At 38.2% G+C, this 15,639-nt stretch overlaps 1 protein-coding gene across 1 annotated transcript; it reads right to left on the reverse strand.

Moving 5' to 3' along the window:
- Positions 1–10,335: 10,335 nt before the first annotated feature.
- Positions 10,336–12,669, reverse strand: h1m (linker histone H1M). The gene is made up of 5 exons (XM_079870466.1): positions 12,505–12,669; positions 12,134–12,414; positions 11,933–12,041; positions 10,769–10,815; positions 10,336–10,681 (listed from the first exon to the last, which is right to left on the reverse strand). The coding sequence occupies exons 1-5, from the start codon at positions 12,584–12,586 to the stop codon at positions 10,418–10,420; spliced, it is 783 nt and encodes a 260-aa protein (XP_079726592.1). The 5' UTR covers positions 12,587–12,669; the 3' UTR covers positions 10,336–10,417.
- Positions 12,670–15,639: the final 2,970 nt, after the last annotated feature.

Below are 15,639 nucleotides of genomic sequence, written 5' to 3' on the forward strand. Positions count from 1 at the left end.
AAAAATCGAAATGAATGCAAATTTTATATGACCCTTTTAATTCTTGCTCTCTTCCCGTTCTCCCATGTTTCTCTTTGATCCTTTTATCTGTGACTGACTATGCTGCTGTCTGCACACACACACACACACCTACTGGATGCATATTTCCATAATTGTTTTGGGGTTATCCGATTTCTTGGACATTCTTGTTTTAAGCATTCCTCCCTGAAGATACAATGACCTTCTTTCCTCGGCAGAGGTGCGAGTGAGATTTGGGAATGGGGCTTAGAGTCCCCCCCCCCCCCCCCCCTTCCCGTCTGTGTCTCTTCACCAATGGATCTCTTGTCCCCAATCCCTTCAGAAGAAAGAACCAGTTCTTTCCCAAGACTCCTTGAAAATGTCCTTGACTTAAACCTTCTTCTGACTTCGCCTCCTCTCTTTTTCCTCCCATGCTGCAGTTTCCTTGCATGTCTGTTTGTAAGTTTATTCATCCCTTCTTTGCAAACGCGTCTCAGACGCAGTGGTATTTGGTCAATCTCATGAAAATGTGTTTAGGTACACTTTCAATCCTAGAATCAAAAGATAATAAATTAGATTTTGCATAAAGACACAAAGTAATTTAGAAACGTTCTTTTAAAGACGATTATAAACGTTTCCCCCTGGAATTCTAATGTGATGTGCCTCAGTGTTTTACTTTTTAAAAGTTCTTTCTAATTTTCATAGATAATTATCTATGTTCTCAAAGATAATTATCCTTCGACTCCCATTACAGAAATAGAGTAATGAAAATCACTGTGTCCTGACTAAAGAAACACCAATAATTAGTTAAACCAATATCTTTTTTTTCCCCTAAAGAAACTTTTTAATCAATCGGTTATCGTTTTTTTTAACTGACAAGCTGTAAGTGTAAACATAGCCCAGAACAAATCTAATAATATAAATTAAATAACAAAAAACACTAATAATAACGATATTCATAATGCATATTGTTTATTAGAAGAAAAATATCTGCATTATGAGAGTTGCATCACAGTAATAAGTTGGAGGGTTGGGGAGTAGTCTTGAAAATTTAATTTACTTATTTTTATTTTGGAATGAAATATGACTGATGACCGCATTTTTTTTTTTTTTTTACATTAAAAAGCTTTTTTCTTTTTTTTTTTTAAGCTGCATTTTAAACTTATGTGGACCAAGTTGTTCATTTGCAAGAAACTGAAACAAGAAGCCTTATGTCAAATACAAATAGTTTTAATATTGGGTCCGTATTATTAGGGCGGGAGAGTGGTTAAGAGATTATGATTGTGGTAAGCTCTTCTGAATGCTTTAGTAAATTACATGTTGCTGTGCTGAGTTTCTGGGGTCTATGATTGTCTGTCTCAGTTGCGTGTCTGTTTGCTCCAGGAGCCTTTATCTTTCGAGGAAGAACACAAAGCACATTCCTCAAGTGTCCCACCCCACCCCCTACTCCAATCTTTGTCTTTAAACAATGCCCGCCAGACTCTCCTCTTACCATGCATCCCTTTGCAGGACAAAAGACAGAAGTCAGCACTCTCCTCTCTTCCTTCGCATATGGACTTATCATCTTCCTCAGTCATTACTCAAGCCAAAAAGCTGCACTTCCCATCTTTAGCAAGCTCCCCAATGAAGTGTCTGTGAATAATGTTGAGTTCTCAACTCTCATGCTTAAACAATAAGCAATTAAGTTTTATGTGCCAAACTACATTTTAAAAGGGAAAGTAATCCACTGACAATTTCAGTTCAGATACTGCAATAGGAAAAATCATGAAGCTAGCATAGCCTTCTCTGTAAAGCTGCTTTGAAACAATCTACATTGTTAAAAGCGCTATATAAATGAAGATGAATTGACTTGACTTGACTTCAAAATTTAAATTAGTATTTTGTGGCTTTAGTAATTTATTAGTTAGGTAAGCTCGGTATAGATGTGTTTGATAGTCAGTGTGTGAAACCTGAGGATATGATTTAAGTGTAAAATGAACGTTCATAAGGTTCATCTATATTGTGTGCTGAGATGATGCAAGCAGTCCTGCTTATGATCAATGATAATGATGTAGTTGGAGTTGGGGAAAAATAATCCATACATACAGGAACCAAGGAACATAGAAACACCAAGACAATATTTTGAAGCGTGGTGAAAAGGCGTATATCTTTGGAACACTAGGTGGCGCTGACATTAAACTTCTCAGATACCTTGAGGTCATGCTGTTGATGATCCCTACCACATTTCGTGCCAGTGTGTCGAAGCGGTTAAAAGAAATCAATATTTACATCAAATGTTTAAATGTTGGATGATGATTTGACCAATTCTGGCAAAATTGGGATGAACAGATTCAGCATGACCTGAGGAATTAATATTTTCTGTCAAACATTTCACAAGCTATAAGCAAGAAAAAAGAAGACATTTTTCAGATTTCATTATGTCAAATCACGGTAATGAATCAATTTTAGGACAAAGGGTTGAAAAGTTGATATTTAAACGGATTATATTATATAATATAAAAACTGATTATTCCTGTCCACCCAAGTGTGCCAAATTTCATCATTTTCCCACGAAAAGGAGAAGAAGAAGAAGAAGAAGAAGAAAACTAACGGATGCTATAGGGGCTACGCATTTTTGGTCAACACAGGAAAGAAAATGTCATTCCCGAAACCATTTCAGGTTCAGGTCTTTAAGGTCCTGTTTACATCTGGTATTAAGATGCGTTTTGGTGGATCGGATCACAAGTAGACGAGGGAGACCCGTTTACACCTGGTGTTTTAATCCGTCTCTTTTGTCCACTTTCAACCACTTCTGTCCTGATTTTGTCTATGGGCGGGTTAATGTATGGGTTTTTTAAGATCTTTCGGTCTAATGGACAAAATAAGCTCTCACAATTTACATATGAACACAACCGGAGACGACGGAAGAACATACGAAGAGCATCAGCTTTAGTTTCTGCTCTGACAGACGCAAGATCACGCCGAACACTGTGAGTGTGTGTTAGAAATCAGGAATGCTGAGAGAACATTGTGCTTGGTACGTTTTTTATCTTCAAACCAAACTTGAGTCTCCAGCCGACAAAGTTTAAATCCCGTCTGGCTAGAGCTCTTCCCATAATGTTCACGCATTAGATCAGGAAACATTTCTTCTGTCTATTTGAACACATTCAATCACATGAGCGTTTACACTATGAAAGCAATCCGGTCGAATATGTTTTCCATGACCTCTGGAAGTGTTCGAAAGTGGACAAGCTCAAAGCGTTTTAGACCCCGTTTACACTAGTATTTAGTGTCGTCCACTTGTGATCCGATCGACCAAAACGCATCTTAATACCAGCTGTAAACAGTTTCTAAAAGGAGTATTGTGGCACAAACTAGAAAGCTCATGGAACTGAAATCATTCTAAAAAATTCATTGCACGAACACAAAAATAAGGGGATTGGGAAATAAAAACAGTCTTTGTCAATTAAGCACACTTTTGTAAATTAAGTATAGGATACTCACTTAATTATGGGCTTAAAAAACAACAACAAAGTTGTTTCACAAAATCCGGCAAACGTTGACGAACAAGTGCTGTAATTTAGTTTTTGAAGTCTCTTTGTTTTACTGGTCTGTTTTATAGGAGGTCATTCTCTTGTGCTTTGGTGTGTGTTTAGTGTATACTGCTGTGTGTGACACACTTGTCAGAGGGACGTCTCTGGTGCCTGAGTGTTGACAGAGTGTGTATGTGACCTTTGTGTGAATGGCCATCCATTATAGAACGACGGGGAAGATAAGGACAGAGGTCTGTCCTATTAGAGAGATGTGTGTGTGTGTGTGTGTGAGAACACTCAGCTCTTTATGTCTAGTTCATTCTTGTGTGCAGTGAAGCATATGGGTAGACCTGACTGAAGAGGGGACGGAGATAAGAGTGATATAAAACCAGACACTCCATAAGGGGTGTGTGTATTATTAACATTCCATGCTTTAGGGGGATTTGCTGGTCATTATAAGAGTTAAAATAATGTTCCAAGTTGAATACAAGTTAAGCTTTGAGGACAGAATCTGAGACACAGAAACAATTACGATTTCTGATCTGTGTAAAATGTTGCTCTGTAATCCAGAAAAAAATCCACCACAGGTAATGTATAGTCTCAAATTAATCCGCCTAGAAAAGTAGTCCTACTTAAAAAAAGAAAAAGATGATGTAGCAGGGCTGGATTATGGACCGGGACATTGGGCACAACTGCCAGGATCATCTGCCAAAGACAAGAGGGCCCTCAGCTTTAACAGTGCGAGTTGACCGGTAGGATATAGCATAATAGTGACCAGGTAAACTTCAGCATACTAATTGATGATGAGGAAGGCAAGAAAACATAGGAAAGCTTGGCCCGAAAAGCAAGAGATGGTACTCTTACTTCCTAACTGGTTTGTTTGGGCATCCTTTGCTCATCAACTTGATAATTCAATAGATCACATTATTATCTGGTACACATTATTAAAATACAAGCTACACATTTCTGCTTTTAAACTCTCCTGTGCACTTGTACATCCAATGAAAGTGCATTATTGTGACATGTCTTTAGTTCGTTTTCACAAACATAGAGTCCAGTCTAATTTTTTTTTTCCAGTCTAATAATTTTTCAAAGCCGTAAGCATGTCTGGAACATTGGGATGGCCAAACCAAGTTTTTATTTTAAAATGTGCACACATTCACTCTTACTCGTATGCCTAATATGCCGAAAACATGTCACATTCAATTATGGATTACATGAATTAGCCTACGTAAATTATATATTTACAATGCCTATTTTCAATGGACCTTTTAAACATTTCTCAGAAGTGGAAGTCGTCATAGTTGGGTAAACTTGTGAACAGAAACTACAACAAATACAAAATACAAAAAAATCCACAATAGCATTTCTAGGACTTTATAAAAGAGGAAAGCATATCAAAAGACTAATTACTGATCAGATGACCAGTCTAATCAATGACACAAAGTATAGTGTAACATGTAATGTACATTATATAAAACAATAAAAATTAAATTAAATATAAAAAAAAAAACATTGCTAGATTTACAAGGTTAATGACTGGAAATGTATCAGTCTGTGAAATGGGTCCATTCAAAAATGTGAAATTTGACAAAACATTTTATAGCTTCAATCACTGTCACACTTCATTCGTGAAAAAGTCGTCTAATACTAGATGTTTAGCTACTTACATCTTACCTTGCACTCTTTAAAACTGAAGTGTCATGCTGGAATACTCCTTTAACTTCTATGAAAAGTAAGCCCCGCCTTCTTTGATTTGATTGGTCATCTCAGTCAGTTTGACATTGACAAGCGCTGTTAGACCACTGAGACAGACTATCCTAAAATGTTATTTTGTCATCTTAACACCAACAAGCTGTGTTTTGCATAATTGAATCCAGCAGAGCAGTATCAAAAGCATCATATCTGATTATTGCTGGGATCTTGTCTATGGTGGTTACAGCCCTTCCTCATCTCACAGTAGCTCATCACACACACACACACACCGGAGGAGTCAGAACCCCTTCAACATCGCATGCATTTCAAGAACAGCTCAGATGTTTCGCTTCTCTCTCAGCCTGAGGTTATCTTTCCTTCCCTCCATCAATCTGTCCATGCCTCTCTCAGTCTGCGTACGGTTTAGTGTTTGCCCACCTCTATCATTCTTTCAATCAGTCTGTCTTAACTTTAAAGCCCGGTCTATTTGTCCTCTTTCATATCACTCCATTTGTTTTCACTTCCTCAATCCATCTTCCTTGTCCACACATCCACCTCATCAATCTGTTTTCCTGTCCTCCCTCTGTCCACCTGCGGTCATTTAGTCTGTTTTTCCTCTTCTTCTACTCTTCCACCATCCCACTCCTCAGTGATTTCACCTGGCTGGGAGCCGTGCACTAATGAGAGGATAATCAGAGGGATTTTCGCCTGAATCGGCCCTTCGTTCGCCCCAGGCTTCCGCAGGCCCTCGGGGACCCGAGCGTGGTGGAAACTGCACAGTTAAAACTGTCTATTAAACTTCCCTCAAGGGGCCGAACGTTCACAATCAGTCTCAGTCCCAGAGTGAAGAATTTCATTGTCAGGCGACCTCTGATCCGGGTCTCTTTCCTGCGGATCAGCAAGTCTTAATGTGATTGTCTTGACTGCTCAGGCCTTCCCTTAACCTGGGTGGGGGGTTGGTTTTAAACTCTGATACGGGATCAGCTTTAGCTAGCCTAAATACGTTTTATCCTTGTAAAGATAGCATGAAGATATCAACATACATCCCTGTTGAGTAAAAACCCACACTAGTCCTGCAGAAGCCTGTTTTACAAAGCCACACAACACTTGCTACAAACTACCTCGGGATTTCATCAGGAGTTTGTAATTATCTCAATAGCATGTGCACTGGAAAGTGTGACCTGAATAGCGAACAGCCAATTACATCAAACATGGAGAAAATCGGTGTGATTCACTAAGCACCCTCAAACACACTCAATTAAAACTATAGAGCATGACTTATTTTTGTCGGCCAACCCAGAAGTTAGCATCACCCTGGTTCCTTTGACAATTTTTTTGCTTAATTTTTCCATTGACTTATGGATTATTGCAGGAAATAATCTCTGTGACTAACAAACGGCAGAAGTAAAAAGCTACGCACAAAGAGCAGCACGGTCACATGACTACAACATCACCAGCTTCAGTCAACTGTTTCAGTTATTAAAACACACATTTTCTCTGAAAGTTTGAGTTACAATAGTATGCAACAGCATGATTATACACAATGAGGTTGTGAAAGCGACTAGTGAGATGAGTTTACCCATTTGGTGCCAAAACCTTCTGAGTCCCATTTAGACACTTGTTAGAAACCACCTTTTTCAAGACACTTAACAGCTTTTAAAAGCACAAGGGGGTATTACTGATGTGTTTTATGTCGTAGAGAAAAAAAATTGAATATATCTATATACAGGTGAAACTCGAAAAATTTGAATATCGTGCAAAAGTTATAATTTTGATGATTATGGCTTACAGTTTATGAAAACCCCAAATTTAGAATATTACATGAAATCAATAAAAAAAGGATTTTAAATACAGAAATGTCGGCCCTCTGAAAAGTATAATCATGCATATGTATATAGTTATATATACTAAATATATTAGTTTCACCTTTTAATTTGAATTACTGAAATACATGAACTTTTGCTCGATATTCTCATTTTTCGAGTTTCACTTGTATACAGAAATTAATTCAGGCATTTAACCAAAAACCCATTGACTTCAGGACAAATGGAACCAGAAGTGCTAAAAGGCGATTATAAAGAGTATTCGTTGCTCGCTTTCTATTTGAAAGAATTTGAATAGAAGTTGTTTGTCCCACGCTGCTAAGATGACCAACATTAGACTCTGTATTATCGTTCCGTGAGTCAAACCCAAAATTAAGATGAATGACAGTGATTGCAGTTTAAACACAGATTAAATGAAAAATATTTGACGGCTACTTGCTAAATGCTAACATATATTTTGCATGAATAATTTAACAATTTGCAATGTAAAACACAATTTCAGATGATTAAAAATACTGTGAATTCAAGTTCAATCTATAAAACTAAAATAATTTTAATGCATTTTGTTTTTAGTTAAAGTTGGCAGCCATAGCTGCCGAGTTTAGAACCATAAACAGTTTTTTTTAAAACATTGGCTGCATCTGAAATAAAACACTTCTCTACTAGCCTATATGCAAATTAAAAAATATATATAATAAATTACGAGTAGTAGCCTACATCTGAATTCACAGTAGGCCTACTCAAAAAGCGCCTATATGACCTAGTACATCCGGCGAGAGTCTGAAGTGCACATACAATGGACACTTTCTATCCCACAAGGCACGGGAGAGTTTGTTAATGGCAGTGAAGTGCGAATGGTGAATGCAGTACATTCATAGCCTACATTTAACTCCACTTTTAGACACACTCGCAAACTTACCCAAGCACTTCCCCACAGAGAATCCCCACCGACATTTGAAGAGCGTTCAACAAGTAGATGAGGTTAGTTTATTCGGACAGACCCTCGACCCCTCAATTTTGTACATTCAGACAGATCCATAGACCATGATCGTGACGTCACAGCAGATCGCGCTTCATGTACTCCCAACCCACACAACTCTAGCGTATGATATTGGCATTATTTTGACATTTAATACTTGTACCTTACGTTGACATTATCAGAGTTTATATTATTTACATTTGTGTATTTAATTTTTACATAAACTTAACGGCCCAAACATACACAGGCCTATAGACCTTATGTAGCTCCGCCCCTTTTCAGCGCTGCGCTCGTTGTCTTTTGACTTCCGGTCTGTATTTTCACAGCGATCATGCGTAGGCTATTTATGAACGTACTTTACATTAAGTAAATCCACTTCAAAAGCTAATTACTTCTGGACAGCAGCGCCATAGAAATATACAGAGTGACTGCAAAAACGGAAGTTAAAAGACAATATTCTAAAGATGGCGGCGCCCTCGTTTCTCTGGTGTAGGCTATAAGGTCTATAGAATGGTGTGTAACTATTTAATAAGGGACCGTTCGGTATTTATGGAATGGACCACCGGAGGAAAATAGGGTCTGACCCAACAAAAATCCAGTTTGGCACTGTTTGACAGTGCACGCTCAGAAAAAGTGCATCATGTCAGAACGCCAATGAAATGTTTACCAGGCCAAGCTTTAATGCACGAGCAAATAATGAACTTTTGTGATTGCGAATAAGTGCAGTGTCCTGTGAGTGTAACTCTACCGCTGCTTTAACATGTGTGATGTGAATGTACATCGAGTTTCACAGTATTGGGACTGAGGCGCCAGAACTGCAGCTGATATGTGCGCTGTAGCACGATACTAGCATATTTTAGTTTCCATGCTTAGTGTTTCCACAACAATGTTAGCGAGTAAATCTACTGAAATGGCCACCATAACAGTGGAGTGTGTGTAAGATGAGAAAGCAGGAGTTTAGATGTTTGTCATGGCTGTAAAAAAAAAAAAAAACATGGCTAACGTTATCTGAACATCTTTGCCAAGCGTAACCCAGTACAGAAGTAATCATTAAATTATCGGGGAGGGTCATGCCTTTTTTGACTAGAAATCTCAAAACTCCTCCAGTAGCCCCTTAAAGCTACACAGTGTAATTTTTTTAGTTGATTCTTAGCAAAAAACACTTAGTTCTTTCAAAAATATATGCGCTCATTAATGTATATTTACTTCAAGTAATAAAGTATTCTCGTAAGTTTATAATCTGCCATTGAAAGTACATACGGGTGAGGGGTTCGAATGCCGGTCGCCATGTTGCCCCTCCATCTTGAAACTACATTAGCCAAAGAGGGACATACCTGTAAATTCAAGCTTCGCCTTTCGCGCTTTACACTCAGTGACTCAGAGACGAATGCGAGGGGGAGATTATTCGCGACTGCCGGCAGATTTGAAAGATTGCTGATAGAGGATCACACCTATTCTCGAGGGCATGTAGCAGAGTCGCCAAGGAAGCGAAAGAGAGAATTAAAACGTCAACGCGACAGGCAAATCAGCAAGACCAACGTCAATACTGGAGTAACTTTTCCCAGATGGAAAGAGCTCATGAGGAGCAAAGATTTTAAAACGGACGCCGAAGTTGCCTGCTTTCTTCTCGACAGGTAATTCAGCCTATTTGTGTAAATTCAAAGTTTTATAGTTGCTTGTCTAACCATAGCATGGTTGTGCATAACGCCAGAACGACCTCTTGCGTTACTTTTCCTCACGTCAATGGTGAAAAAGTATTGTTTACCTTGTAACATAAATCTGTGCTGCGACGGATCACAGGTGATAGTTTTAAAGGCGCAATTGGACGAAGTCGAACTGGAAGCCATGTTAATCTTGGAATAATACGGCCACCGTAGGAGTTAAACACCCTCGAAATTGAAAGGAACAGAAACTAATATTCACTGGGCAGTCATATACAATTTCACCACTAGATGGGGGAAAATATCTCAGTGTAGCTTTAAAAAAAAAAAAAAAAAAAGAACAGTCCCTTGGGAAAAAGAAAAAAACCTACATAGCAGATTCCAAGGGATCAAGGGCTTAGGGTGTTGTCAAGGGTTTCACCAGTAGTGCACATCATGTAAACAGTCACGTACATTGGTCTAAACAGCCTTTGAAATGTACTTTAGTGGTAGTGAATTAGTATGTACTCTGGGAATATGCGATTTAGGACACAGACAGTTTAATACTATGAACCTGGTTAACCATCAGCTAACGTTGCAGCCATCAACCTAGCCTTCAAAAGAGCCTTAAACCAGCACTCATTTCACACCAAACTAGCTCAATGACATCCAATGACATCTCTTGAACATACGTAAAAAGCTTTATTTGGTATACAAGTGCTTGAATAAAAGTCACTACACAATGAGTAAAAACAGTAAAAAGCCCACGCATCACTTTTTTCCTCGTTTCCCTGGGGCTTTTGCAGCGACTTTCTCTCCAGATTCGCCCTCTTCTGCCTTTGCTGCAGTTTTCTTTCCTCCTTTCTTAGCGGCTGGTTCCTCAGCTCCCTCTTTTGATGCTTTAGAGGCTCTTTTAGCTTTGCTGGGTTTGGGCTCCGGTCCACCCTCCCCTGCAGCATTCTTCACCTTTGGCTTCTTCGCAGGGGCCACCTTTGAGGCGGTGGCGTCGCTCTCAGGCGTCTTAGGCTTAGCATCCTAAGAGAAAGAGAAGTTAGAAAGAGGGTGGATGTGCGTTCTGACTTCACAGCTGAGAATGTATAAGGTGAAAATAAGACAACTCACATCTGTGGCTTCCTTTTTCTTTGTGGGCTTCTTTTCTTTGCTTGTCCCTTGAAAGGGAGGGGGGACCATTAAAAAGACTGAAGCATTCATGGCATTACTAAAATAGTTGTCACAGCAGTTATTCTATATAGACAAGGTTTACACAAAGGGCTTTCAGTCCCAAGACCAGTTCACGCCAAAAACATAACCCATCTACACAAATGGACCACAATGATTGGTTTATTCTAAGTGCAACCTGCAGTGATGTCAACATACCCACAGCACAACAACAGATTGACATTAATATAAAGAAAGAAAAGAAAAAGGACTTTCTATTTACACCAAGAGCAAATAGCCCACCTATTGGCAGAGGCTTTTTAAACCAGGGAGAGCTCTTAGTATACCAATCAGAGGCTCTTAGTGATCCCTAAATCCAGACTAAAGTCGAGGGATGACGGCATTTTCCGCATCGAGACTTTGAACGGTTTACCTGTTCAAATCAGAACTGCTCCCACAATATCCATTTTTAAGTCCAAGTTAAAATCTTTTTTATTTGATCTGGCTTATAATTCATGAGTTCAATTCTTTGTTGTTTACTTGTGTCTTTGTATGCATTTTATTTAATGGTTATTTAAATTATTTTGTACAGCACATTGGTCAACGGCAGTTGGTTTTAAATTTGCGCTTTATTTAAAAAAAAAAAAAAACACCGAAATATTTAAACTCAGTTATCACGGCATACCGTTTAACGTACAACACTGAGGTGCAAATAACATCTGCCACTATTTGCAAGTATAAATAGCATCAAACTATTTACACATTGCAAAGAACGTACTGCCATTTTTATTTGGTGTACATAGCGATATGCCATTTACTACGTAAAAATAGTGAATAGATTCTAAGAAAATGCTGCAATGTTCACTAAACTTGCCATTTAAACTTAGTCTATCGTTAAAAAAAAAAAAGAAAAAAAAAAAAAAAGCTGTTCACTTAGTGGAAATAGCCACTGCAAAAAAAAAAAAAAAAAAAAAAACACCTTGCAAGTGAACCCAATAACACCTTTACTCTCATGCCTTCATTGTGGATGCTTGCAATTCTCTTAGAATTAGAACAATTCTTAACTTTAGTGTAAACATGCCTTGAAAGACAAGTTTAAAACACTTTAATAGCCCACTTAAACTTTACCTTCACCCTTGGCTTTAGTTGCCTTGGCTTTCTTAGGTTTGGATGCTTTCTGCACATTTGGATCAGCGTTTTCCTTTGACTGCACCTTCGCTTTGGTCTTGGCAGCAATCTGAAAGAGGACATGGTGACCATTCAGGCATTACGTTATATTGAAATTCCTAACAATCATTCATAGAACGGCGCAAGAGAAATGGAAGTTACCCTGAAGCGCCCTTGAGCACCTGTCGTCGTTGCCCCAGAATTCGCAGGTCTCACAAACACACCAGTCTCGATGCCTTTGTTCAGGGTTTTCCGCACCATAAACTTCAGCCGGGTCTCATCCACGGTCTTGTACTTCTCCTTGATGTAGCTACGGATTGCTTGAGCTGAAACACCCTTTCTGGAGTCCAGCTCTTTCAGAGCTTCTTTCACCATCTCCATGGTGGATGGGTGTGGAGAAACCTTGCGTCCAGCGGCCTTAGTGCTTGAGCTTTCAGGAGCATCTTAAACAACATTTAAACAAGTCATACTACAACAAATCCTAATAGAAAAATTTTTTTAATTTGAAAAACATCACAAAACTGCTTGCAAACCTGGTTTTGTGTCAATAGTTTCATCCTCAGAATCCTTTGGGATCGTGGCCGTCGGTGCAGCAGAAGCTTTTTTAGGAGGCATTTCAAAATCAAATTAAAGATCAATAAAGTTAAAACCCACTCAATTCACTACAGCATGAATCCAGACAGCTTGTGTGTGTGTTTTATCCACGGAAAGCATGCTTTGCTGTTGCCTGCACCTGTTCATCATCAAGTCGTTTGTTCCCAATTAATTAGCCACATTAACGTGATTGGCCAGAAATGATTGGCTCAGAACTGAGGCGAAAATGTCTACTGATTCCTTTCCAACCTAAAAGAGCTTTTAGAAGGACAATTAGAAACAGATTCAGGATTAATGAGTATTTTCCTCTGTAATGTGGACATTAGTTAACTGAGCGGTTGTTCACGTGACACCGTTTTCAACTAGAAACCGTTTTATTTGTTTTGGCCATTCATTTACACGACAACAGCGTTTTGGGTGCAAAATTTTGGAAACGGGTTTCAAAGTGCAAGTTTTTGAAAATACGATCTCCATGTAAACAACAAAAATGCAAATCTATGGAAACGATGACGTCATGCACATGCGCATTAGGCTACATGTTCAATAGTGTTTCATCTACCGGCCTGGCAGCAGAATACAGCGTTTTTAGTCGTTTTCGTGGCTCCGTGTCTTCATTTGAACATTTACTCATTTTTTAAATAAATGATTTTTAAGTAGTTAATTCACTGTGAACGAACACACACAAGCAATTAATGTTTGTATTGCGATTAACTAAAGCATTAATAAAGATTTTTGAATGCTGTAAAACTAAATTATTGTTCATTGTCATTTCATGTTATCTAATGCATTAAATAATGTTAACAAATGAAACCTTATTGTAAAGTGTTGCCTCTGGAATTCTAACATACACATATTTTATAATGTGTGTAATTATATACACAGTTCATCCAGTAGATTCTCAATTGATCCCATTATGATCTTTTAGGGTTAGTAAAAAATGATGATTAATTTGCAAACTTTTGAATGTGTGCAGCTTGTGTGAGTAGGATTTCATAAAGCATGTTAAAGCTACATATGGCCTGGTTTCACAGACAGGGCTTAGATTAAACCAGGATTAGGCCTTAGTACAATTAGGACATTTAAATAGCTTTTATAAAAGTGCATTGCTGGTGTGCATCCTGAGACAAAACAATGGCACTGGCATATTTTAAGATATAGGGGAGCGCGGGGCACAACCTAACGCGGCAGGGTTAAATGTAACACAGACCTTTTACATAGTTAGTCAGAGTCAATCAAGTTGTGTTTTCGCTCTTTTTCTCTCGCTGCCAGAAGACGGCCTCCCGCTGATTTGTGGAAAGTTTTGATAAGATTTTGTGAAGATACTGGACAAAGAGTGTTTTGACACCATGCAAGTAAAAAAATTTTCGGTTTCTGCATTGGGAGTGTACATCATAAAGTTAGATTTGGTGATGTACACTCCCAATGCAGAAACCGAAAAAAATTTACTTGCATGGTGTCAAAACACTCTTGGTCCAATATCTTCACAAAATCACTGTCTTGTTGGCTAAAACATAGCACCATTTTCAAACATATCAGCAACTCCTAGCAACTGTTAGCTAGGCTAAAACATTTTTTTACACAGCAGAGTTGGTTGTAGCACAGTGTTACAACTAACCCGCCAAGTGTACAACGATAATGAAATGAAAACAGGGAGCCACACAACTTTTCAGGTTTGAGTATTTATATATTTATTTTGCCACATTTAACTTTGTTGGACTTTCACAAACAATGTTGGAATTTAAATGCCAAAGTATGCATACAATAAACCCTTTAAAATTTGATTTTGAGCTTGTTTGTATTATTATTACTGTTGTTGTTGTTGTTATTATTAATAATAATAATTTTGCATGCAGCTGCCACACACAAATATAATTCAGTAGCAATTACAATATTTGATGATTTTATTTATTTATTTATTTAATGCAAAACTGTGCAGCCCTTTACTATCTCTATCCATGATTTGATCCATAATAGAAGGATGATTGGATGAGGGATGGATGTATGGATATCTATCTATACAGATGCACAAACAATATCAAACTATACAGATACTGAATTGTGTGTGTTACACACAAGTGTTACAACTAACCCCTCTGTCTGTTACAGTTAACCCCACATATGGGGTAAGTTGTAAGATTTGCACTTCTGTCACTTTCAGTGCAACTGTACGATAGGAACTGTACTGTAATGGTAGGTTCTTGAAAAAAACTTTAAAGGAGAACTCCGGTCAATTTTAACATTGAGCTCATTTTATTGTACATTTGGAGTGCTGTCAATACAGAGAACAACGACAAAAATCGGTGCTGCCTACACCGAGTTATTCTCTTTTTAAAATTTGCACCCTGTTGACTTCAATGGGGCAAGTACTAAACCTGCTTTTAGGCTCTTAACATCCTTGATGTGTCATTTCAAGTGCACAGAAAATGTGAGTGATTCCTTCTGAGTGAACACGAGTGGATCTGACTGCAGTAGATGTAAAAGATATGTATAAAAATGATGTTATTTAAGCCAGCGCAAATACCTGTTTACATCCTGTTTTTCGGTTGAAGTCCAAAGTAGTCGATTGCCGAGTTCACGCGCATAGGTTTAGTTACCTATGATCACGCGCGTGAACTCGGCAATCGACTACTTTGGACTTCAACCGAAAAACAGGATGTAAACAGGTAGGCTATTTGCGCTGGCTTAAATAACATCATTTTTATACATATCTTTCACATCTACTGCAGTCAGATCCACTCGTGTTCACTCAGAAGGAATCACTCACATTTTCTGTGCACTTGTAATGACACATCAAGGATGTTAAGAGCCTAAAAGCAGGTTTAGTACTTGCCCCATTGAAGTCAACAGGGTGCAAATTTTAAAAATAGAATAACTCGGTGTAGGCAACACCGATTTTTGTAGTTGTTCTCTGTATTGACAGCACTCCAAATGTACAATAAAATGAGCTCAATGTTAAAATTGACCGGAGTTCTCCTTTAAGTGTCCATTTGTAGCAGAAATGTGCATGTTGCTTGTGTAAAAAAAAAAAAGAAGATTAATCTAACTTAATTATTTTTTTAATAATTGAGCCAAAA

Source organism: Squalius cephalus (genome assembly GCF_949319135.1).
Source record: "Squalius cephalus genome assembly, chromosome: 5".
In the NCBI taxonomy this organism is placed as follows: Eukaryota; Metazoa; Chordata; class Actinopteri; order Cypriniformes; family Leuciscidae; genus Squalius; species Squalius cephalus.